This window comes from Amblyraja radiata, chromosome 28, assembly GCF_010909765.2.
Source record: "Amblyraja radiata isolate CabotCenter1 chromosome 28, sAmbRad1.1.pri, whole genome shotgun sequence".
NCBI classification, from domain to species: domain Eukaryota; kingdom Metazoa; phylum Chordata; class Chondrichthyes; order Rajiformes; family Rajidae; genus Amblyraja; species Amblyraja radiata.
In genome coordinates this window covers 5,824,006-5,849,819 of record NC_045983.1, presented here as the reverse complement: position 1 = coordinate 5,849,819, position 25,814 = coordinate 5,824,006, and the positions used below count along the sequence as shown (strand labels likewise).

General features: G+C 48.4%; 1 protein-coding gene across 3 annotated transcripts in view; it reads right to left on the bottom strand.

Moving 5' to 3' along the window:
* Positions 1-693: 693 nt before the first annotated feature.
* cluh (clustered mitochondria homolog) overlaps positions 694-25,814 on the bottom strand; it is a 106,029-nt gene continuing 80,908 nt past the window's right edge. For all 3 annotated transcript variants that reach the window (XM_033045649.1, XM_033045647.1, XM_033045648.1), the window contains exons 19-26: positions 25,361-25,500; positions 23,266-23,346; positions 20,758-20,883; positions 17,495-17,616; positions 16,801-16,894; positions 10,838-10,972; positions 3,526-3,599; positions 694-1,740 (exon numbers count right to left, since the gene is read on the bottom strand). In XM_033045649.1, coding sequence (XP_032901540.1) covers positions 1,572-1,740; positions 3,526-3,599; positions 10,838-10,972; positions 16,801-16,894; positions 17,495-17,616; positions 20,758-20,883; positions 23,266-23,346; positions 25,361-25,500 — 941 coding nt within the window. In that variant the 3' untranslated portion in view covers positions 694-1,571. The remainder of the gene's footprint in view (positions 1,741-3,525; positions 3,600-10,837; positions 10,973-16,800; positions 16,895-17,494; positions 17,617-20,757; positions 20,884-23,265; positions 23,347-25,360; positions 25,501-25,814) is intronic.

The following is a 25,814-nucleotide window of genomic DNA, read 5'->3' as shown; positions in this document are numbered from 1 at the left end:
TGATTTTTGCATTAATTCATACACCCAGGCTACAGTTCGGAAAGCAATGCAAGGAAAATCACATGGTCACCCCGATAAAAAGAAAATGTATCTTACTCAGACACTGATTACACACTCTTAATGAGAGGCAGTTACTGTGTAAAGATTCCATAATCACATCACGTGAAATACGATTATACAATTTGAGAATATACTATATAGCACTTATTTCTCTTCATAAATGTATCTCTGTATCATCAGTACCACAACATACATAGGCTGCTCGAGGGTTATTTATTTATTTATTTTAAATAGCGTAATTGTCTCTCTTGGTCACAGCCATCACTGGAAAGTACAAGATCCACCCCGGTGAGTGCACTGTGCAACGTGCAAGTGGCTTCGTCACACGTAACTGGACTAAGAAAATCCCACTGTCCCTCAGACACACTGCTCTGAAACTTTGCCACAATGCAATACAAAACAAAAACCCTAGTACAGGTTGCGGCTAATTCACTGGCTTTAAAGACACTTCGAATTCCAATTTGAATTCCAATTTCATTTCCAATTTCAATTCCAATTCCAATTCCAATTCAATTTCCAATTTGAATTCCAATTTCATTTCCAATTTCAATTCCAATTCCAATTCCAATTCAATTTCCAATTTGAATTCGAATTCCATTTCCAATTTCAATTCCAATTCGAATTCCAATTCAATTTCCAATTTCAATTCCAATTCGAATTCCAATTCAATTTCCAATTTCAATTCCAACTCGAATTCCAACTCGAAGCAGAAGTCTCCTCCGAGAGAGAACAATCCAGTTACTAATAGCAAACACACAAGTTTCCAAATATAATATGGACGGTTTCCAGGATATGAAAGTCACCAGCTTTTTAAAGTGGATTGCATCGGAGGGGAAAAACAAAAAGAGGTGGAAATTTGTTGTTGACAATTAAAATGGGAGCGTAGTTTCCCTGTACCGGTGGCATCAGGTGAAGGGGAACCTGATTCCTGGCCAGGTTTGTTTGCTGAACTAGTTGGACGTAGCGGAAGTAAATCATCAACAGTTGCAAAATGGAAAGAACAAGTTGGTTCTGAATATCAAAGTCTCAATTTCTTTTTCAGTTGGTGCCCTTATACAACAATATAATGACCTGAGTATTTTAAGTATTCCAAGGTTCATTCTTTTGGAATTTTGTTATATGTACAGTTTCTTGAGGCTATTACACATGTAGTTTACAAAGAGCTGATTGCTTTAGTGACTGTACAAGTGAGTTGTAGAACTTTACAAGTGACGGTTTCCAAGCAACTATTATTTTTAAATATAGTTTTTTTTCCCTTAAAAAGAAAAACGCATTGTGCAGCCGATGCCGCTGCTAAGGCTTTGATATTAGTCAGATCTGCAATTGCAGGTTTCATTTCCAAAGAAGAAGAAAAATAAAAAGAAACACGAAATGCAACACATTAATAGGTACCAGTGCATTTTTTTTGGTGCGAGACACGGCAGTTATTGCAACACGTCTCTTCCTCCTCCTGGCTGCAAGCCCCGGGCCCCAGCTTCCGGAAGGTTCTGGAAGGGCGAGAGCCCCCCTCTTTACGCTGAAGCCTGGGCTGTGGACGTTTCGACGATGGTCTGGCTCTTCCCGTGGTCTGATTCAGTTCCCGTCCCTTCAGCCGAGTTCTCTTGCTCCGCGATGCGGAAGGTGTCGTGCAGTGCCTGACGCCTGTGTACCTCAGCCTTCAGATTCTCCAGCTCCTTCTGACTGTAGATCGCACAACACACGGCAGCAAGAAGATAGGATATTATTATTTTTTTAATTATTTTTTTTAAACCAAAAATAAATTGAATCAATGATTACAAGAATAATATGTACAATACAAAACAATACCAACAAACTCACCACCATAGTACAAAGTAAACCAAATATCCTTAAATATCAAATATATTAAACACCAATGTTACAATCCTTGTCGTGGATGCATTCCACCGCCCAGCGGCCCCGGAAATCCCCCAGTTTGCCCGCAGACAGCGTGTAGTCCCTCTCTAGTGCCATTCGGGCACGGACGTAACCCTGGAAAAGGGGCAGGCAGCCGGCTCGGGCACAGCCCTCGAGCAAGGATTTTATTCGTGGGAAGGAGCTGCAGATGCTGGTTTACACCAAAGACAGACACAAAATGCTGGAGTAACTCAGCGGGACAGGCAGCATCTGCATCATATTCACTGGAACGGGGCTTATATAGGAGGATAGGGGATCTTACAGAAACAAACACAATTCTTAGGGGATTGGTCACGCTAGATGCAGGAAAAATGTTCTCCATGTTGGGGGAGTCTAGAACCAGGGGGGTCACAGTTTAAGAATATGGGGTAGGCCATTTAGGACTGAGATGAGGAAACACTTTTTCACCCAGAGAGTTGTAAATCTGTGGAATTCACTGCCACAGAGGGCAGTGGAGGCCAATTAACTGGATGTATTCAAGAGAGAGTTAGATACAGCTCTTAGGGCTAACGGAATCAAGGGTTATGGGGAGAAAGCAGGAACGGGGTACTGATTCTGGATGATCAGCCATGATTATATTGAATGGCGACACTGGCTCCGGCACCTTGTTTCTATGTTTCTATCTCTGGATGGAAGGAATAGGTGACGTTTTGGGTCAAGACCCTTCTTCAGACTATGTAAGAATTTTATTCCTCCGTTTCGGGACAAATGACAATAAAACATTCTCGACTCTTCAGTACAGCACAGGAACAGGCCCTCTGGCCCATAACCGCCTTGCCCTGCATGATGCCAGGTTAAAGTCAACTTCTACACTGTAGAACAGCACAGTGGTGCAGGTGGTAGTGCTGCTGCCTCACAGCACCAGCTGGAGACCAGGGCTCGGTCCTGATGTCAGGGGCCGTCTGTGAGCGGAGTTTGCACGTTCTCCCTGTGACCACGTGGGTTTCCTCCTGTTTCCACCCACATCCTGAAGACGTGCGGGTTTGTAGGTTAATGACCCTCTGTAAATTACCCCTAGAATGTAGGGAGTGCATGCGAAAGTGAGATAACATAGAACTAGTGTGAACAGGTGATCGATGTGGTCAGTACACTCGGTGGGCCGATGACCCTGTGTCCATGCTGTATCTCTAAACTGTTAACTCATCTGTCTCCATGTAATCCACACCCCTCCGTTCCCTGCTTATCCATGTGCCTGCCTAAAAACCTCAAATGTTTCAAAACCAATGCTTGTGCAGGCAACGCCTTTAGACTTTAGCGTGGAATCAGGTCCTTCAGCCCACCGTGTCCGCGCCGACCAGCGATCACCCCGTACACTAGCACTATCCTACACACTAGGGACAATTTACAATTTTACAAACCTGTAGATTCTTTGGAGAGTGGGAGGAAACTGGAGCACCCGGAGAAAACCCACGCGGTCCCAGGAAGAACGTACAAACTCCAATACACAGAGCACCGGTGGTCAGGATTGAACCCGGGTCTCTGGCGCTGTGACCGCTGCGCCACCGTGCCGGCTTTGTGCAACTTGTGAAGGTGCAAATGTTTGGTCCTTACCTGAGGGGAATGAAGAGAATCCCGTTGATGACGTTGAGCTGCTCCAACACACTCGACATGATGGGAGCTGTGAACTGTTGGAGACACAGAGCAATTAGTGGCTTGGCACACAGTGCCCAATCACACACCTTTTAGCAAACAGCCAACGTCAGTAATTGTGCCCGGGCACAGGAGTGGAGGAGGGAGATCTTGGTCAATCTTGCCATGTTTGGGAATGGTTTGGTCCAAATCCCAACCCCTCCCAATAGCCTTGCACCGAGTCTTTAGACTTTAGAGATACAGTGCAGGAACAAGACCTTCAGCCCACCGAGTCTGCGCTGACCAGCGATCCCCGTACACTAGCATTATCCTACACAATAGGGACAATTCACAGTTTTTTTACCGAAGCCAATTAATCTACAAACATGTACTTCTTTGGCGTGTGGAAGGAAACTAGAGCACCCGAAGAAAACGCATGCGGTCACAGGGAGAACTTGCAAACTCCGTACAGACACCACCCTTAGTCAGTGTCGAACCCGGGTCTTTCGTGCTGTAAGGCAGCAACTCTACCTGGGTTGCCTGGGTTTCAGCAACTAAGTTACAGAGAAAGGTTGAACAAGTTAGGGCTTTATTCTTTGGAGCGCAGAAGGTTAAGGGGGGACTTGATAGAGGTCTTTAAAATGATGAGAGGGATAGACAGAGTTGACGTGGATAAGCTTTTCCCACTGAGAGTAGGGAAGATTCAAACAAGGGGACATGACTTGAGAATTAAGGGACAGAAGTTTAGGGGTAACATGAGGGGGAACTTCTTTACTCAGAGAGTGGTGGCTGTGTGGAATGAGCTTCCAGTGAAGGTGGTGGAGGCAGGTTCGTTTTTATCATTTAAAAATAAATTGGATAGTTATATGGACGGGAAAGGAATGGAGGGTTATGGTCTGAGCGCAGGTAGATGGGACTAGGGGAGAATACGTGTTCGGCACGGACTAGAAGGGTCGAGATGGCCTGTTTCCGTGCTGTAATTGTTATATGGTTATATGGTTACTGCTGAACCACTATGCTCATCAAAACGCTCATGAACTGCTGCAGGTGTACGGTAGAGAGCATATTGACCGGTTGCATCACAGCCTGGTCCAGCAACTCGAATGCCCAGGAACTAAGGTGATTACATATAGTGGTGAACACGGGTACCGACCACCCCACCATCGATGGGATCTACAGGAGTCGCTGCCTCAAAAAGGCAGCCAGCATCATCAGCGACCCACACCACCCTGGCCACGCTCTCATTTCACTCCTGCCATCGGGAAGAAGGTACAGGAGCCTGAAAACCGTGACCTCCAGGTTCAAGAATAGCTTCTTCCCTACAACAAGCAGGCTCTTGAACACTATACACTAACCTATGAACCATGCACTGCCTTTGGTTGCTTAAGTAATAAATGATTAGACACGAAATGCTGGAGTAACTCAGCGGGACAGGCAGCGTCTCTGGAGAGAAGGAACGGGCGACGTTTCGGGTCGAGACCCTTCTTCAGACAGACTCGGGGGAGAGGGGAACGAGAGATATAGACAGTGATGTAGAGAGATATTGGACAAATGGATGAAAGATATGCAAAAAAAGTAGCAATGATAAAGAAGTCTGAAGAAGGGTCTCGACCCGAAACGTCACCCATTCCATCTCTCCAGAGATGCTGCCTGGCCCGTTGAGTTACTCCAGCGTTTTGTGTCTATCTACCAACCGGAAGGTAGCCGGTTCGAATCCCGCTTGGAGTGCATACTGTCGTTGTGTCCTTGGGCAAGACACTGCACCCACCTTTGCCTGCGTGTGAATGTGTGTGAATGTGTGTGAGTGATTGGTGGTGGTCGGAGGGGCCGTAGGCGCAGATTGGCAGCCACGCTTCCGTCAGTCTGCCCCAGGGCAGCTGTGGCTACAGAAGTAGCTTACCACCACCGAGTGTGACTGAGGAGTGAATGAATAATGCGATGTAAAGCGCCTTGAGTATTAGAAAGGCGCTATATAAATCCCATCCATTATTATTATTATTACAATGATGAAGGAATCAGGCCAATGTTAGCTGTTTGCTGGCTATTCTTGCCAAGTGACAAAGATAGCAGGAGAGAAACCTGCGTTAAATACAGATTACTGAACAAACCCAGCTTACGCAATCACAGGAGGAAAACATGAACCAGGTCAAGCACAAAAAACCCTTCAATGAACGACCACAGTATCTGATTTCTGTTCTCATCACAGATGCTTTGTCGGTGCTTTTGGCCGCAGAGTTGTTGAGATGCTGGTTGCAACATCTCTGAGGCAGGCAGTAATCCTATCCAGAGAGTTGAATGTCAAACTCCATTTTGTGGTTCATTATCTGTGAGGTTTCAACCCAGATGCCCCATGCAGACTCCAATACGATCCATTGCAGGTAGCTGTGGACTGGTGTATGCACCACAACTTGTGATATGAAGCACAACTCGAAGAAGAAGGAAAAATATTCTTGCTCAAGCGATTAAGTGATTTTAGAGTTGGAATCAATATATATAGTTAAATGTGCAGGATGGAGCTGACGGTGCTGGTTTAGACCGAAGATAGGCATAAAATGCCGGAGTAACTCAGAGGGACAGGCAGCATCTCTGGACAAAAGGAATTGCTGACGTTTCGGGTCGATAAGGCTCTCTCTGGTCTATCACTTTGTAATGAGGGCACAGTTCAAGTGATTCTAAACTAGATAATAATCGAGGGCGTCATGGTGGAGCAGCTTGTAGAGCTGCTGCCTCACAGCGCCAGAGACCCAGATTCGATCCTGACCTCGGGTGCTGCCTGTGTGAAGTTTGTACGTTCTCCCTGAGATCGTGTGGGTTTTCTCCGGGTGCTCCAGCTTCCTCCCACATCCCAAAGACGTGCATGTTTGTAGGTTCATAAGTTTATGTGATAGGAGCAGAATTAGGCCATTCGGCCCATCTAGTCTTCTCCGCCGTCAATCATGGCTGATCTTTCTCTCCCTCCTAACCCCATTCTCCTGCCTTCTCCCCATAACCCCTGACACCTGTACTAGTCAAGAATCAATTAGGGTAGGTGACGAATCAAGGTTAATTAGTATCTGTAAATTGCCTCCAATGTGCAGGGAGTGGATGAGAAAGTGGGATAACATAGAACTAGTGTAAACGGGTGATAGATGGTTAGTGTAGACTCGGTGGGCTGAAGGGCCTGTTTCGTTGCTGTATCTCCAAACTAAACAGAGCAGCCCCGCACCGCGCAAGACATGGGCTTTGGAAATAACCAGCAAGAAAATGTCTCGTACACATACGACAGGCTTTAGTTTAACTTTAGAGATGCAGCGTGGAAACAGGCCCTTCAGCCCACCGAGTCCTTACCATCCAGTAATGCACTCGGCACAATTTACAGAAGCCAATTAACCTACAAACCTGTACGTCTTTGGGATGTGGGACACTGTACCTTAATTGGCACATGTGACAATAAATGCTGGTCGTTGTGGACTCGGTGGGCCGAAGGGCCTGTTTCCGCGCTGTATCTCGAAACTAGACTAGACTCCTGTGGGTTGGGAAGAGGCAGAGGCGTGTGGACATATTTCTGTCTCTTCCCTGCATCAGGTCTCCCTGTGCACAGTCTGCGTTGTCAGTGGCCCTGTGGTTTGTCAGTGGACAAGATCACGCAGTTCCTCCCTCTCCAATGAACCCAGCCACCCGCGGCCTGCAGGAGGAGCTACCGAGCCGGCCCACACTCCCTGGACCCGGGGCCTGGACATTGGGAGCCCGCTGAGCCGGCCCCTCCCTGCTCGTCCCCCAAAGACCAGAGCCTGTGACAACGATGGATGGGACAGGCGAGGAGCAAGGCCGGTGAGAGAGGAGGGGGAACCGGGGTCTGGCCCTGCGCGCCCATGAGGTCGACTGCGGGAGGCTCCAACTCCCCCCCCCCCGGTCTGAAGAAGGGTCTCGACCCGAAACTTCACCCATTCCTTCTCTCCAGAGATGCTGCCTGTCCCGCTGAGTTACTCCAGCATTTTGTGTCTATCCCCGGGAAACAAAGGCAAGGAGAGGGACGTGGGTTCGCTGGTCGACCAAGGAAGGCGGCGGATGGAGGCCCTGCAGAAGCCTGGGACTCGCCTGAACCAGGCACGACTAGAGCGCGGACTGGACTTGGAAAATGGCGGAAAAACATGGCGTCTCCTGCATCTGGGCTCAGTAGACTATTTCCGTACAGCTGCTAATCGATGGTGATATGGTGTTACTCTACTGGACTGTTTGTAAGAAAATAATTTCACTGTGTGTTTGCATACGTGACATTAAAGCTTCATTGAACCATTGAAACTACTGCACCCTCCATCCCAGCAGAAACATGAAACTGTGATGTCTCGATCTGGCCCCTTCAAGAGTTGACAGGGGCTGTTATAATGACACAGTCTCCATAATGCTGCCTAATCCAAACAGGATTAACCACTTGACATCAATATTAAAAAGGGGCTCTGAACGACAGCAATTTCCCCCGAAATTACTCTGTGGTAATTAGTCTGTGGTACGCAGCCAGCACTCGGGGATTTTAAAGTACTTCAAGTCACTTCAGAATGACTGGTGCTCGCGATGCCAAAAATCACATTTGTCCCTAAATAAGACCAGAGGGCGACTATTTTCAGAACATAGAAAAGTACAGCACAGGAACAGGCCCTTCGGCCCACAATGTCTGTGCCGAACATGATGCCAAGACCAACTCTTATCTATCTGCACATGATCCACATCCCTCCATTCCCTACATATCCATATGCTTATCAAAATGTCTCTTAAACACCACTATCGTATCTGCCTCCATCTCTGCTGGCATGTTCCAGGCACTCACCACTCTCTGTGCATTAAATTTGCCTGCACATCTCCTTTAAATTTGAGCCCCTCTCACCGAAAATCAATGCCCTCTAGTGTTTGATATTTCCATCCTGGGGGAAAAGGGTCCGACTGTCTATTCCACCCATGCCGCTCATCACTTTATATGCAGGCACACGCAGACATGAATAATGATGAGACGGAGTATAGGAAGGAGATCGAGAACCGTGTGTCGAGACAACAACCTTCCTCTCAATGTCAGCAAGATAAAGGAGATAGTGATGGGCTTCAGGAAGTGAAGCGGTACACACACCCCAGTTTGCATTGACGGTGCCGATGTAGAGATGGTGAAATCTTTAAATTCCTAGGAGTCAATATCACCAACAACTTCTCCTGGACCACCCGTATTGAAGCAACGACTCTATCTCGTTAGAAGGTTTAGGATGTTCGAGGCATCTCCCCAACAACTCTCACCAACTTCTACAGATGCGCCATAGAAAGCATCCTATCAGGTTCCTCACAGCTCCATCCAAGACCGCAAGAAATTGCAGCGAATTGTGGACGCAGCCCAGACCATCACACGAACCAACCTCCCATCTATTGACTCCATTTATATCTCACGCTGCCTCGGCAAGGCCACCAACATAACCAAGGACCCGTCGCACCTTGGACACTCCCTCTTCTCCCCTCTCCCATCGGGCAAGAGGTACAGAATTGTGAAAACGCACACCTCCAGATTCAGGGACAGTTTCTTCCCAGCTGTTATCAGGCAACTGAACCATCCTATCACCAACTAGAGAGTGATCCTGAACCACCCTCTACCTCATTGAAGACCCTCAGATTATCTTTGATCAGAGTTTAATGGAGTCAATGGAAGGGAAATTAGTTTGTGTGATGGTCTGGGCTACATCCACAATTCTCTGCAATTTCTTGTGGCCTTGGATGGAGCTGTTCCCAAAGGGAGGTGAATCTGTAGAATTATTTGCCCTAGAAGGCTGTAGAGGCCAGGCCGTCAATGGATATTTTTAAGGCAGGGATAGATTTTTGATTTTAGATTAGTTTAGAGATACAGAGCGGGAACAGGCCCTTCAGCCCACCGGGTCTGTGCCGACCAGCAATCCTCGCACATTAACACTCTCCGACACCCACTAGGAACAATTGTTACATTTTTGGAGTGTGGGACGAAACTGAAGATCTCGGAGAAAACCCACGCAGGTCACGGGGAGAACGTGCAAACTCCGTACAGACAGCACCCGTAATCGGGATCGAACCCGGGTCTGCGCCGCCGTGATTAGTACAGGTGTCAGGGGTTATGGGGAGAAGGCAGGAGAATGGGGTTAGGAGGGAGAGATAGATCAGCCATGATTGAACGGCAGAGTAGACCTGATGGGCCAAATGGCCTAATTTTACTTCCATCACATGACCTAAACCATGCTGTGATGCATCCAGATGAAGCAACAATATCGGACACAAGTTTCCTCAGCAAGGGGGAACTGCTAAACACTTCAGGGCAGCACGGTGGCGCAGCGGCAGAGTTGCTGCCTCACGCTGCCAGAGACCCGGGTTTGATCCTGACTACGGGTACTTGGCTATACGGAGTTTCTACGCTCTCCCCGTGACCTGCGTGGGTTTTCTCCGGAATCCTCAGTTTCCACCCATATTCCAAAGACGTACAGGTTTGTAGGTTAATTGGCTTCGGTAAACTTGTAAATTGTCCCTAGTGTGTGTGGGATACTGTTAATGTGCGGGGATCGCTAGTCGGCATGGACTCGGTGGGCCGAAGGGCCTGTTTCCCCACTGTATCTCTAAACTAATCTGTTCCCAAAGATAGACATAAAAAGCTGGAGTAACTCGGCAGGACAGGCAGCATCACTGGAGGGAAGGAATGGGTGACGTTTCGGGTCGTGACCCTTCTTCAGACTCCCGCTTGCCAAACATTTTAATTCTCCTTCCCATTCCCACACTGACTTTCTGTCCCAAGTCTCCTCCATTATCAGTGAGGCTAAACGCTAATTGGAAGAACAGCATCTCATATTTCGCTTGGGCAGCTTACACTCCAGTGGTATAAATATTGACTTCTCGAACTTCAAGTAACCCTGGCATTCCCTCTCACCATCCCTCTCCCATCCAAGTTGCACCAGCTTCTCATTTTCGCCCAACTGCTAACAATGGCCTTCAAAAAACCTAGCCTGAAGAAGGGTCTCGACCCAAAACGTCACCTACTCCTTCTCTCCAGAGATGCCGCCCGTCCCGCTGAGTTACTCCAGCTATTTGTGTCTATCTTCGGTTTAAACCAGCATCTGCAGTTCCTTCCTGCACAGACTGTTCCCAAACAGTGCTGTGATTTATCCCGACCAGTACCCTCAACCAAGGGAAATGATTAAACACCTCACACCCCGGTCAAATACACGTATGATGCAGAGTTAGCCACTCGACGTTGTAGAGGAACACTAACACAGCACCCCCGGCTCAATCTGCCCGCTCGCTCTATGGACGGCGCCTGGCTTACCTTGAGTGGAAGAATACTGGCGTTTGATCCATTCTTGTAGATCTCGTTCATGGTACGCTGCAGAGCCACTGCCTGCTGTGTGAGGTATTTCAAATACTCGGAACTTTCTTTGGTCTTTTCATGATTCTCACCGAACTGGGGAGGGAGAGAGAGAGAGAGAGAGAGAGAGATGATTAAATAATTAATTTAGGAACAAATAACTGCAGATGCTGGTTTATACCAAAGTGCCGGAGTAACTCTGCGGGTCAGGCAGCATCTCTGGAGGGTTGACATTTTATGTTGGGACTCTTCTACAAGCTTTGTTTCGCATGCTATCCATTCGGGGCGGTACAGAAGTGCAGTGGTAGAGATGCTGCCTTTCAGCACCAGAGAGCTGGGTGCGATCCTGATTGCGGGTGCTGTCGGTACAGAGTTTGTACGTTCTCCCTGGGACCGCGTGGGTTCTCTCCAGGTGCTCCGGTTTCCCCCACTCTCCAAAGGTGCACGGGTTTGTAGGCTTTGGTTAAAAATACATTGTAAATTGTCCCTAGTGTGTGCGCAGGATAGCGCTAGTGTACGGGATGATCGCTGATCGGCGCGGACTCTGTGGGCCAATGGCCTGTTCCCGCGCTATATCTCTAACGTCTAAAGATCAGATAATACTATACACAAATACAATCAAGTCAAAGTCAAGTACAATCGGTAGAGTAAAGGGGAAGATACAGAGTGCAGAATATAGTTCTCAGCGTTGTAGCGCACCAGTTCCAGAGACAAAGTCCAATGTCTGCAATGGGGTAGAGGTGAATGGGACAGTACCCTAGCTTATGGAGGGACTGTTCAGAAGCCTGATAACAGAGGGGAATAAGCCGTTATAGTAACACAATCTAGCCCAGTTTCCTGGCCAATTTAAAAGGAAGAATTAGCTGAGGTGACGAGTTGCTGGTGAAACTAATTGCATTTCACGATCTCCCCGTAAGCTTGTGTGGTAATTACAGGGAACACTTTCGCATCAAGCAAGACAAAAGAAGCCCATTTGTTTGAAAGAGAAATACCTCATGTGGAACTAAGTCAACTAAATCATCTCCGTGTTTCCTGTTCCAAGTAGATTTTATAGTATTGTGTTTATTTTATTACGTGCCATTTAGAGCAGACGTTTCACAAATTTTATGATGAATAACTCAAATTCTCTTTCCTCTCGAAGACAGTTTCTAGAGCAACAGCAGAGACCACAGTGTTCGGGAACAGTGGTCAGGGTGGCACGGTGGCGCAGCGGCAGAGTTGCTGCCTTACAGCGCCAGAGTCCCGGGTTCGATCCTGACCACGGGTGCTGTCTGTACGGAGTTTGCACGTTCTCCCTCTGATCACGTGGGTTCTCTCCGGGTGCTCTGGTGTCCGTCCACACTCCAAAGACGTGCAGATTTGTAGGTTAATTGGCTTTGATAAAATTATCCTTGAGTGTAGGCTAGAACCAGCGTATGGGTGATTGCTGGTCGGCGTGAGCTCGATGGGCCTGTTTCCACGCAGTATTTCCAAACCAAACTAAAAGGCCGACGTGGAGCCTTTTGAATGCCGATCTTAGATACTCATGTACCTTAGATCTTTAACCTAAATGTCAAATTTATCAGCACGTAAACCTCTTCCTGTTCCCAATCGTAGGAACATCAATGCAAGGAACTGCAGACGCTAGTTTACAAAACAAGACACAAAGTGCTGGAGTAACTCAGCGGGTCAGGCAGCATCTCCGGAGAACATGGATAGGTGAGGTTTCGTGTTGGGACCCTTTTTCCGACTGAGGGCCCCGACCCGAAATGTCACTTATCTCTTCTCCAGAGATACTGCCTGAGTTACTCCAGCACTTTGTCTTTTTTTTTTTGTAAGCCAGCGTCTGCAGTTCCTACTTTGTCCATTATTCTGATGCGATTGGTTTGATTAATTTTTGATTTAAGGATAAGGCCCTGTGGCCCACGAGTCCACGCCGACCAACGACCGCCCATTCACACTAGTCCGATGTTATCCCGCTTTCTCTTCCACCCCCTACAGACTAGGGGCAATTTGCAGAAGAGCCAAATAACCCACAAACCCGCTCGTCTTTGGGATGCGGGAGGAGGCCCGGAGCACCCGGAAGAAACCTACGCTGTCGCAGGGAGAACGTGCAAACTCCGCACACAGACGCAACCCGAGGTCAGGATCAAAGTTGGGTCTCTGGCGCCGTGAGGCAGCAGCTCTAGCAGACCACCGCTGTGCCACCATGCCAGCGTGTGGCAGTGCCGTAGAGTGGGAGAACATTAGTTATCGATACGATAGAACATTATTTATCCCAGGAGGGAAATCAGTCTGCCAACAGTCATAGAACACAAGCTACATGAAATTAAAGTGACGAGCGGAAAGTCCAGGGTTGGGGATGGGCAAAGATTGGGGGGGGGGGGAAGGGGAGCCAGTCTACCCCATGACAGGAGGGGGAGGAGTTGTACAGTTTGATAGCCACAGGGAAGAAGGATCTCCTGTGGCGTTCTGTGCTGCATCTTGGTGGAACCAGTCTGTTGCTGAAGGTGCTCCTCAGGTTGACCAGTGTGTCATGGAGGGGGTGAGCTGTATTGTCCAGGATGCTCTGCAGTTTGAGGAGCATCCTCCCCTCCAAGACCATCTCCCATGAATCCAACTCCACCCCCAGGATGGAGCCAGCCTTCCTGAAGAGTTTAATTCTGTTGCCGTCCCTAGCCTTCGCCCTGCTGCCCCAGCACAGGGTAGCGACCCTCACAGTCTGTGCAACAATGCTCTCGATGTCACACCACTCAGATTGCAGATTAGGTATCTTTTTATGGGATCAGAAATTAAAGGGCAAGAGGATAACAGCAGATTACGTCGTTAGTGGATAATTATTTTTAAAACGGATTGTTTGCGTTTTCAAATCCTCGCCTCCTCAGAGTTATGCAGCGCGGAAACCGGCCCAACTTGCCCACACCAGCCAACATGTAGGGCAAGAGACTCTGTGCATCTACCCGATCTATTCCTCTCATGATCTTATACACCTCTATATGATCACCCCTCATCCTCCTGCGCTCCAGGGAATAGAGTCCTAGCCTGATAAACCTCTCCCTGGAGCTCAGACCCTCAAGTCCTGGCAACATCCCCGTAAATCTTCTCTGTACCCATTCCAACTTGACAGCATCGTTCCTGATCCATCAAGATCCTCTCCAAACCGAGAAAATCTGAAACACTATTGGTAACAGGGCGGTGAATCTGTGGAATTCATTGCCGCAGAATGCTGCGGAGGCCACGTCAATGGATATTTTTAAGGATTAGATTGCCCGATATAGAGGACAGTGACGCAGCGCTAGAGTTGCTCCCCTACAGTGACAGAGATCCGGGTTCGATCCTGACTACAGGTACGTACCCACTTACACAGCGGTACGACACAGGAATAGGCCCTTCAGCCCACGGTGTCTGTGCCGAACATGTTGCCAAGTTAACCTAAGCATCTCTGCCTGCAACTGATGCCTGCATGTCCATGGGAACGCCGAATGCTAGAGGGCATAACTTTACGGTTATCAGTGGATTTCCCCACTGCATCTCCAAACTAAATTGCAAACCTGATGAGTCAAATGAGCTTAGACAAAAAAATTCTGGAGTAACTCAGCGGGTCAGGCAGCATCTCTGGAGAAAAGGAACGGGTGACGTCTCAGGTGGGGACATTTCTTCAGACCACGCTGAATGTAAACGGACATTGAGATAATCCTATGACTCCCTTCATGTTGTCTTTGTAATGCTTAGATCAATACTTATCCTGGGCTCGTTCTGTTGAAAACCACGTCGGTGCTTCCAACGTGTTCACTTAAAATAAAGGGGGTCTGTCTGTCCCCGACACAGAAGGGGCGGCTCGTAAAATAAATCATTGAGTTGTGAAATCATGAGGTGCCGGGTGCAGAGTAACGAGCGGACAGTTGGACGGGCATCACAGGAGACTCGAAATCTACAAATCTATTTGCGTCTCTAATCTGACAGAACTTAATCCCCTGTCGAGAAAATAGTGTAGACTAAATATTGATGATACCGGTGAAGTAAGGTCATAAGTGATAGGTGTAGACTAATGCCCCTGTCCCACTTAGGAAACCTGAACGGAAACCTCTGGAGACTTTGCGCCCCGCTCAAGGTTTCCGTGCGGTTCCCGGAGGTTTTTGTCAGTCTCCCTACCTGCTTCCACTACCTGCAACTTCCGGCAACCACCTGCAACCTCCGGGAACCGCACGGAAACCTTGGGTGGGGCGCAAAGTCTCCAGAGGGTTCCGTTCAGGTTTCCTAAGTGGGACAGGGGCATTAGGCCATTCGGCCCATTGAGTCTACTCTGGCATTCAATCATGGCTGATCTATCTCTCCCATCTAATCCCATTCTCCGGCCTTCTCCCCACAACCTCGGAGACTTGTACTAGTCAAGAAATAGGCTCAGATGCCCCTCAGGTTCCTATTAAATCTTTCATCTCTCACTTTAAACCGATGTTCTCAGGCTCCTGATATCCCTGCTGTGGGCAAAAGACTCTGTGCATTCACCCTATCTATCCCTCTCATGATTTTACACACATCTACAAGATCACCCCTCCGCCTCGTTCCGGGAAAGGTCACTGGGGGCGACACGGTGGCACAGTGACCCCAGCCGGTTACGGGGAGAACGTGCAAACTCCACACACACACACACACAACACATCTTTGGGCGCCACGGTGACACAGCTGGTAGAGCCGCTGCCTCACGGCGCCAGAGACCCGGGTTCGGTCCTGACCTCTGGCGCTGTCTGTGTGGCGTTTGCACGTTCTCTCTGTGACCGTGTTGATTTCCTCCGGGTGCTCCTGTTTCCTCCCACATCCCATGGGCGTGTGGGATTGCAGGTCAATTGGCCCTCTGTAAATTAGACCTAGTGTGCAGGAAGGGGATGAGAGAGTGGGATAACATAGAACTAGTGTGAACGGGGCGCGGTGGCGCTGCGGTAGAGCTGCTGCCTTAGAGGCCTGCGTTCGATCCTGACTGTGGGTGCTGTTTGTACGGCGTTTGTACGTTCTCCCCGTGACTACGTGGGTTTCCTCGAGGTGCTCTGGTTCCCTCCCACACTCCAAAGACGTACAGGTCTGTAGGTTAATCCGCTTTGGTAAAAACAACATAGAAACATAGAAAATTGGTGCAGGAGTAGGCCATTCGACCCTTCACCCCCTTTCAATATGATCATCACTGATCATCCAACTCAGCATCCTGTACCTGCCTTCTCTCCATACCCCCTGATCCCTTTAGCCACAAGGGCCACATCTAACTCCCTCTTAAATATAGCCAATGAACTGGCCTCAACTACATTCTGTGGCAGAGAATTCCATAGATTCACCACTCTCAGTGTAAAAAATGTTTTTCTCATCTCTTTCCTAAAATACTTCCCCTTTATCCTTAAACTGTGACCCCTTGTTCTGTACTTCCCCAACATCGGGAACAATCTTCCTGCATCTAGTCTGTCCAACCCCAACATGTAAATTCTCCCCTGTGAGTAGGAAGAGTGTTAATGGACAGGGTGATCGATGGGCGGTACGGGCTTGGTGGGCCGAAGGGTTTGTTTCCATGCTGTATCTCCAAAATCTAAAGGTTGACCGCTGGGCGGTACGGACTTGGTGGGCCGAAGGGCCTGTTTCCATGCTGTCTCCTTAAAAACCTGCTAATTATACTCTGGAACACCGGTCGGGAGAAGGGAGGAGAGGGCGACTTCAAGGACGAGCCTAGAAGGACGTTCATCGAACATGTGAAAGGGAAACCCAAAAAGCTGGAGAAATTAATATCAAAACAAATAGAAAATCCCGCGGATCTCCAACACATTGTGGGATAAATGTCGCAGCATATCCCATCAGCTGGGAACGTGCTGGTAAATGGAAACTGCAGATGGCATAATTAACACCGAGCCAGGCAGTGACAAGGTGTAAATGAGAGGTGTCGACTGCACTGAAGCTGTGAGACTGACCTGGTTTTTGTAGATGGTGTACCCGTCTTTCTCGTGCTGCAACGCTGAACGAAACTCCGCTTTGCTGTCGTATACTCGTGCGACCAGATGGTGGCTGGCAAGCGGTGGGGGGGGGGGGGGGGGAAGAGATAGGAACAGAAACAAAAAGAGAGAATAGCATTAAAAAAAAAACTGATTGTCAAAAACATTGTGTAGAAACAAGGAACGGCAGATGCTGGTTTACATAAAGATACACCAAGTGCTGGAGTAACTCAGCGGTTCAGGCAGCATCTCTACTGAACCGGTACTGAATCTGAAGAAGGGTCCTGACCCAAAATGTCGCCTATCCATTATCTCAAGAGATTCTGCCTGACCCGCTGGGTTACTCCAGCACTTTGAGCATCTGACTGTCTATATTCCCTCCTATGGTTTCACATTTCATGCCTTTTCTATCCTTATCCCCTTTTCCTCAGACATTTTGTCTTTTCACCTCAGACATTTGTCCAATCATCGGCCATTAACAACCCCCGCCCCTTCACCAGTGACCACCAGTCTGAAGAAGGGCCTCGACCCGAAACGTCACCTATTCCTTCTCTCCAGAGATGCTGCCTGTCCCACTGAGTTATTCCAGCTTTTTGTCTTTTTTTAAAAATATCACCTTCATAAAAAATCAGCCGAGGACAGAATTCTTCAACTAGAAAACACCAGTTTTTACCTCATGGCAACTTTGAGAGATTTTGTTCCGTGATATTTTCCATTGACGGTCAGAGCACTCTCCAGAAACCTGAGGGAAAGGTCGTACTCCATCACCCCGTGTAAAACAAGACCAATGTTACTCTGTGAAAAAAGCATACGGACATGTGAGTATATTGAATGCGCTGACATAGTTTAGTTTAGAGACACAGCGCGGAAACAAGGCCCTTCGGCCCACCGGGTCCGCGCCGACCAGCGATCCCCGCACACTAACACTATCCTATAGACTAGGGACAATTTTATACTTACACCAAGCCAATTAGCCTACAAACCCGTACGCCTTTGGAGTGTGGGAGGAAACCGAAGATCTCGGAGAAAACCCACGCAGTTCACGGGGAGAAGGTACAAACTCCGTACAGACAGCGCCCGTAGTCAGGGTCAAACTCAGGTCTCGGGCGCTGCAAGGCAGCAACTCTACCGCTGCGCCACACACAACCTTTATTGAGGATAGAATATGATTAAGAACAGTGTTGGCTACATTGGTCTACAATATAATTTCTCTCTGAACTTGAGTGCGGTCTTGATTTGGTTTATGTTCAATGCACTCCAGTAGGCAGCATCTATCATCAAGGATGTCCATCATCCGGACCCTGCCCTCGTCTCGCTGCTACCAGCGGGCTGGAGCTATGAAGTCCCCCACCGCCATGGTTCATCATACAACAACCACCAGGTTCTTGAACCAAAAGGTCACAAAGTGCTGGAGTAACTCAGTGGGTCAGAGGCCGCATCTCTGGAGATCATGGATGGATGATATTGAGTCAGGACCCTTCTTTAGACTTTAAAGAAAAAATGTGACCTATCGATGTTCTCCAGAGATGCTGCTTGATCCACTGCGTTACTCCAGCACTTTGTATCCTTTTGTGAAAACGAACATCTGCAGTTCCTGGTATCTAGGTTCTTGAAGTGACCTACACAACCCTAATCATACCTCCGCAAAGTAACACTATAGACCATCCTTTGCATTATCATAGACTTGTTTTCTAATTGGTTAGTTTAGTGATACAGCGTGGAAACAGGCCCTTCGGCCCACCGAGTCCGCGCCGACATCGATCACCCCTACACTAGCACTATCCTACACATTAGGGACAATTTACAGAGGCCAATTAACCTACAAACCCGCGCGTCTTTGGGTTAGGATGTGGGAGGAAACTGGGGCAACTGGAGGAAACCCACGCGGTCACAGGGAGAACATGCAAGCTCCACACAGACTGCACCCGAGGTCAGGATCGAACCCGGGTCTCTCGCGCCTAGAGGCAACAACTCTACCGCTGTGCTGCTGTGCCGAATTGTGTTTTGCATGAATGCGTGTTTTTCTGAAGTCTTTTTCTTCCCAATGTCTGGTGAATTTAAGTATCATTTAAGTGTGATTTACGTTTTCATTTGTTGCCTGTGTGCCCGTGACGTTGCCGCAAGCAACATTTTCATTGTATCGGTAACCTCACTGAACTTGTACGTATGACAATGAACTCAATGTTGACTCAATAAAGACTACGGCTTTAGGTTTTTATATTGGTTGTTAAAGAGCCTGTCCCACTTACGCGACTACCCATGACCATACAGGCGTCACCCCGCGACGTGTCGACACGTGACGCCAGTATGTTGAAAATCTAGCGGCGACCAGAAAAAGGTAGGACTCTTTGGGCGACTACTCACATGTCGACACGTGACGCCTGTATGGTGGTGAGTAGTCGCCCAAAGAGTCCTACCTTTTACTGGTCGCCGCTAGATATTCAACAAGTTGAACATTTTCGGGCACCTGCTGCGACTATGACAGGTGCTGGCAGTCGCCGAAAAAATTGTGTAAGTGGGACAGGCCCTTAATGGTCTTGAGGCACCGCTCTGCAAATACCTCTGGTATCCTGGCTAATACTTGTCCCTTATCGTAGAAAAATGCTGAAACCTCTCTGAAGACATAACAGGAGCAATTACTGAAAAGAAATGGGGACAGATAGAAAGGGTGCAGAAGGATTTACAAGGATGTTGAAAGGACTCGACTGCCTGAGCTTTATAGAGAGGTTGAGCAAGCTAGGACTATATACCTCGCAGCGCAGGAGGATGAGGTGTATACATTTATGAGGGCAAATAGAATGGGTCAATGCACAGTCTTTTACGCAGACATAGGTCTCAGGTGAGAGGGAAACGATTTAATAGGAACCTGAGGGGCAACTATTTCACTCAGAGGGTGGTGGGTGTATGGAACGAGCTGCCAGAGGTGGTAGTTGAGGCAGAGACTATAGTAACATTTAATAGACATTTGGACAAGCACATGGAATTGGAAAGGTTTAGAGTGATATGGGCCAGGAAGGGTAAACGGGACGGTACCCGGACGTGGGGCCGACGGACAAGAAGCCGAAGCAAATAAATGGAAGCCAAATAACTGAATAGAAACTAACCAAAAGGTTGGGACGTCTAAAAGCCAACTAACCGAATGGCCACTCTGTCGAAACGCTACCTACCCGAAAGGCAGCGTCGCCTACAGGCCACCGAACTGACTGCCGCTCAACAGAAAAGTCCAATAATGGACATGACGTTGCCGGGGGCGGGACATGTCAGCGATTGGTCCAAACCCCCGCGTCCATCACATCACTGTGGAGGGATGAACATTGTCCCACACCTCCGCTCCACCCGACCCACAGCCCGTGGAGGGTGATCGTGGGAGAGTGGGGGCTGTCCCGAGGGATGCACACCTTCGGCCGCTTACAACTTGGTGCTCGGGTTCAGATTGCCCCTATGGGGGAGGGGGGGTGAAATAGTCCGGTGGGGACACCCCTCATACAAGGGAACGGATATAACCCCAGGGGGCCACATGAGTGGCAAGGGAGCTCCAGAGACCAGGATTCGACCCTGACTACGGGGGCGGTGTGTACGGAGTTTGTACGTTCTCCCCGTGACCTGCGTGGGTTTTCTCCGGGTGCTCCAGTTACCTCCCACACTCCAAAGATGTACGGGTTTGTAGGTTAATTGGCTTCGGTAAAGAGTGTAAATCGTCCCTAGTGTGCAGGGTAGTGCTCGTGTACGGGGGTGATCGCTGGTCGGCGCGGACCCGGTGGGCCGAAGGGCCTGTTTCTGCGCCGTATCTCTGAATTAAACCAAACCAAACCGTTTCTAAAAGCAAGGTAGCAGTCACAGCTGCCTTGCTGGTCACGGCAGTGAAAAGCTTTTATTCTGCTCCGTCAGTAACACAACAGCGACTGGGAAGATAATTTCCAGAGTGCAAATACTCACATCCAACAGGGCCATTTCTGGATGGTCCTCACCGTACACTAGGATCAGGAGGTAGCGAGATCGGTACAGTAGTTTTAAGGCCGTGGACAGCTGACCATTGGCAAAGCAGTACAGGGCAAGGTGCATCTGTAAGGGAAACAACACAAAACCTGCTTTAGACACAAGGAACTGCAGATGCCAGTTTACAAAAACCAGACACAAAGTTCTGGAGGAACTCAGCTGGTCAGGCAGCATCTCTGGAGAACATGGATAGACGACGTTTCAGATCGGGACCCTTCTTCACGACCCAAAACGTTGCACGTCCATGTTCTCCTGAGATGCTGCCTGACCCGCTGAGTTACTGCAAAACATGCTTTAGTTGAGTTTAGAGATACAGCATGGAAACAGGCCCTTCGGCCCACCAAACCCATGCCAACCATTCATTACCCATTCACACTAGTTCTACGTTGTCCCATTTTCGCCTCCACTCCCGACACATTAGGGGCAATCTTACGGAGGGCCAATTAACCTATAAACCCGCAGGTTTGGGATGAAGGAGGAAAGCCACGCGATCACAGGGAGAACATATAAACTCCACACAGACAGCACCCGAGATCAGGATCGAACCCGGGTCTCTGGCTCTGTGAGGCAATGGCTCTACCAGCTGTGGCGGACATTTTAACGAATGAGGAAATTGGGCTCAAACACTTGACTTGCTGACCAGTGTAGTATTCTGTTTAATGTGCAGTGAATTTACATTCTTGTCCATCACTGCATTCCATCATGTGAGATTTACATTAGGCCTGTCAACGAATACTCTCTAGAATACTTCAACAGGTGTAGGGAGCATATTGACCGGTTGCATCACGGCCTGGTGCAGCAACAGGAACGAAGGTGATTACAAAATGTGGTGAACACTGCCCGGTCCATCACGGGTACTGACCTCCCCACTGTTGAAGGATCTACAGGAGTCGCTGCCTCAAAAAGGCTCCTATTTGGCTCCGAACTATATAGACTTGGGGGATTATTTTTGACTTTGCACTATTATTGTTTATTTATTTGTCATATCTATCTATGTCATGTCCTGAAATTCCCCATAATAAGCAACAATAAAAGGTAGGTACACAAAAAAGTTGGAGAAACTCAGCGGGTGCAGCAGCATCTATGGAGCGAAGGAAATAGGCAACGTTTCGGGCCGAAACCCTTCTTGAGAAGGTAGGGTGTGTGTGTGTGCACGCGTGTGTGTGTGTGTGTGTGTGTGTATGCGTGTGTGTGCGTGTGTGTAAGCATACAAATATATACACACACACACACACACACACACACATAAATAAATAAATATATATATATATATTTAAAAAAACATTTTGTTATTAATTATGTGAATTTTCATTGTTTTGTTTCAGGACATATGACAATAAAACACTCTTGACCGGTACATGGATAGGAAAGGTGTAGAGAGATATGGCCCTAACGGGGACAGGCGGGTCTTAGCTTCGATGAGGCACCTTGCTCAGCATGGACAAGCTGGGCCGAAGGGCCTGTTTCTGTGCTATACAGTCCCAACACTTTGACTGAATACAGAAGCAAAGAGTTGATTGAGGTCCTGTGCAAAACTTGGCCTGGCCACATGAAGAGAATATGTGTGGGAAAGAACTGCAGAAGCTGGTTTAAACTGAAGATAGACACAGAAAGCTGGAGTAACTCAGTGGGTCAGACAGCATCAGTGGGTCAGAGTAACTCAGTGGGTCAGACAGAGAAGGAATAGGTGACGTTTTGGGGCCATACACTTCTTCAGACTGCGAATCGATTAAGACTGAGAATATATTATGCTTTTCATAGAGTGGTACAGCTCGGAAACAGGGCCTTGTGCCTAACTCACACACTGTGTGTCCCAGTGACTCTGTTTAACACAGGACTAATTGACCGCGTGTGGGTCCGGGGGCTCTGCCGTTCCCCGGCCTGTGAACCCCCCCTGATTTAACTCTCCGCCTCCCGACACCTCCTGGCCTCAGGTTAAACTTTACCCCCCCCCCGCCCCCCCCTCGCTCAGCTATAGCGGACAATCACCAATAACGGGCACCGCACCGCCCCCCCCCCCGGTAGCCAAGTTTAGTTTTTAGTTTATTGTCACGTGTACAGTGAAAAGCTTTTGTTGCGAGCTGTTTTGTCCAGCTCAACATGGTTGGTAGAGTGCAAAATTAGATTTCCCGTTTAAAAGCTGCAAAAGGCTTTATTCAGGAAAAATGAAGGCTTACGACTCTGAATCTTGTGTCCTTCACTCTGAGTTTAGTTTGGTTCAGTTAACTGTCACGTGTACTGAGGTACCGTGAAAAGCTGTTGCTGCGAGCTCACCAGCCAGCGGAAAGACAATACGTGATTACAATCGAGCCATTTACAGTGCGTAGATACATGATAAAGGGAATAACGTTTTGTGCAAGTTATAGCCAGTGAAGTCTGGTCAAGGATAGTCAGAGGGTCACCAATGAGGTAGATGGTACTGCAAGGGTTAACGGTGATATTACTCACGTATTCCTGGATTGTGTTGGGGTGATCTACTCCCAATGCTCGTTCACTCATCAACACTGCCTTCTGCTGATTGTTCAAGGCCTGACAAAATAAACATATAAAAAGAAAACGATAAAAGCCGTGCTGTAAAGATCCACTTCCCGGGAAGTTTTGGAGATTTTGTTTTATTTTCTAAGAGATACAGCGCGGAAACAGGCCCTTCAGCCCACCGAGTCAGCGCACACTAACACTATCCTACACACACCAGGGGCAATTTACAGCGGGCCCATTAACCTACAAATCTGCACGTCTTTGGAGTGTGCGAGGAAACTGGAGCATACGGAGGAAACCAGCAGGGTCGCTGGGAGAACGTGCAAACTCCGTACAGACAGCACCCGTAGTCAGGATCGAACCCGGATCTCGGGCGCTGTGAGGCAGCAACTCCACCGCTGATGCAGATGCACGGTAGAGGTGCAGTCATAACACTGTAGCCACGATTCTTCAACCTGTGTTTCTGAAAGTTCACTCGATTGGCGAGTACCAACCGACCGGCATGTCCCACCTACACTAGTCCCACCTGCCTGCGTCTGGCCAATATCCTTCTAAACCTGTCAATAGACAATAGCCAATAGACAATAGACAATAGGTGCAGGAGTAGGCCATTCGCCCCTTCGAGCCAGCACCGCCATTCAATGTGATCATGGCTGATCATCCCCAATCAGTACCCCGTTCCTGCCTTCTCCCCATATCCCCTGACTCTGCTATTTTTAAGAGCCCTATCTGGCTCTCTCTTGAAAGCATCCAGAGAACCTGCCTCCACCGCCCTCAGTGTGAAAAAGTGTTTCCTCGTCTCCGTTCTAAATGGCTTATTCCTTATTCTTAAACTGTGGCCCCTGGTTCTAGAATCCCCCAACATCGGGAACATGTTTCCTGCCTCTAGCGTGTCCAAGCCCTTAACAATCTTATATGTTTCAATGAGATCCCCTCTCATCCTTCTAAACTCCAGAGTGTACAAGCCCAGCTGCTCCATTCTCTCAGCATATCCATGTACCCGTCCAAATGTTTTTTAAACTTTTTGATAGTACCTGAACTACCTCCTATGGTAACTCCTTCCATACACCCACCACACTCTGAAAAAGTTGCTCCTCAAGTTCCTATTAAATCTTCCCCCCCTCACCTTAAACCTATGTCCTCTAGCTCGATTATTTTGCAATGCTGTTATAGTATCTGCCTCAACTACCTCCTTTGTCAGCTCATTTCCTATTGCCGTCTCCGTGAAAAAGTTGCCCCTCGGATTCCTATTAAATCTTTCCTTCAGTCATCTATCTATGTCCTCTGGTTCTTGATTCCCGTATCCTGGGTAAACGCACCACCCTCTGAGTGAAAAAGTTGCCCTCAATTTCCTATCAAATCTTTCACCTCTCACATTAAACCTCTTGTTCCCTGCCTTGGGCACGAGACTCTACATTTACCCAATCTACTCCTCTCATGTTCAGAAGTGATAGGAGCAGAATTAGGCCATTCGGCTCATCAAATCCACTCCGCCATTCAATCAATAGACAATAGACAATAGGTGCAGGAGTAGGCCATTCGGCCCTTCGAGCCAGCACCGCCATTCACTGTGATCATGGCTGATCATCCACATTCAGTACCCCGTTCCTGCCTTCCCACCATATCCCCTGACTCCGCTATCTTTAACTCTATCTAGCTCTCTCTTGAATGCATCCAGAGAATTGGCCTCCACTGCCTTCTGAGGCAGAGAATTCCACAGATTCACAACTCTCTGGGTGAAAAGGTTTTTCCTCATCTCTGTTCTAAATGGTCTACCCCTTGTTCTTAAACTGTGGCCGATCATGGCTGATCTATCTTTCCCTCTCAGCCCCATTTTCCTGCCTTCTCCCCATATAACTCCTGACACTCATGGTTTTATAAGATCACCCCTCATCCTCCTGCGCTCTAAGGCATAGAGTCCTAGCCTGCCCAACCTCTCCCTATAGCTCAGGCCCTCAAGTCCTGGCCACAACCTGGTTGATCACCTCTGCACCCTGTCCATCTTAACAACATGTGTACTTAACAATATTCAGCACTCGAGCACAAATGCCATTGAAAGACTGACCTCGTTATTATCGCCCATGATGTAGTTTAACCGAGCCAGGAGCCGCAGGCAGGCACAGATTTCCACATGCATTGCACCATAAACGTTGTTGAAAAGATTTAATGCCTCGTTGATGAGCTCACAGCCTTCTTTCAAGAACCCTGTAAAGAACAGACATTTGTTTCACATTATGGTGTGGATATGAGGAGGACAATCAACTTAGCCTAAGACAGACACAAAGCGCTGGAGTAACTCAGCCGGTCAGGCTGCATCTCCGGTGAAAAAGGATGCCTGATGTTTCGTGTCGGGACCCTTCTTCAGACTGAAAGCAGGGGGATTGGGGAGGGGGGGGGTGAAGAGCTAGAGGCAAGAAAAGACCAGGACCAAATCAAGGCCGGGCACAGTGACCTCAGGCAGGACCGGCCACAATGACCTCAGGCAGGGAGACGGCCTTGTACGCCCATTGTTGACCAGG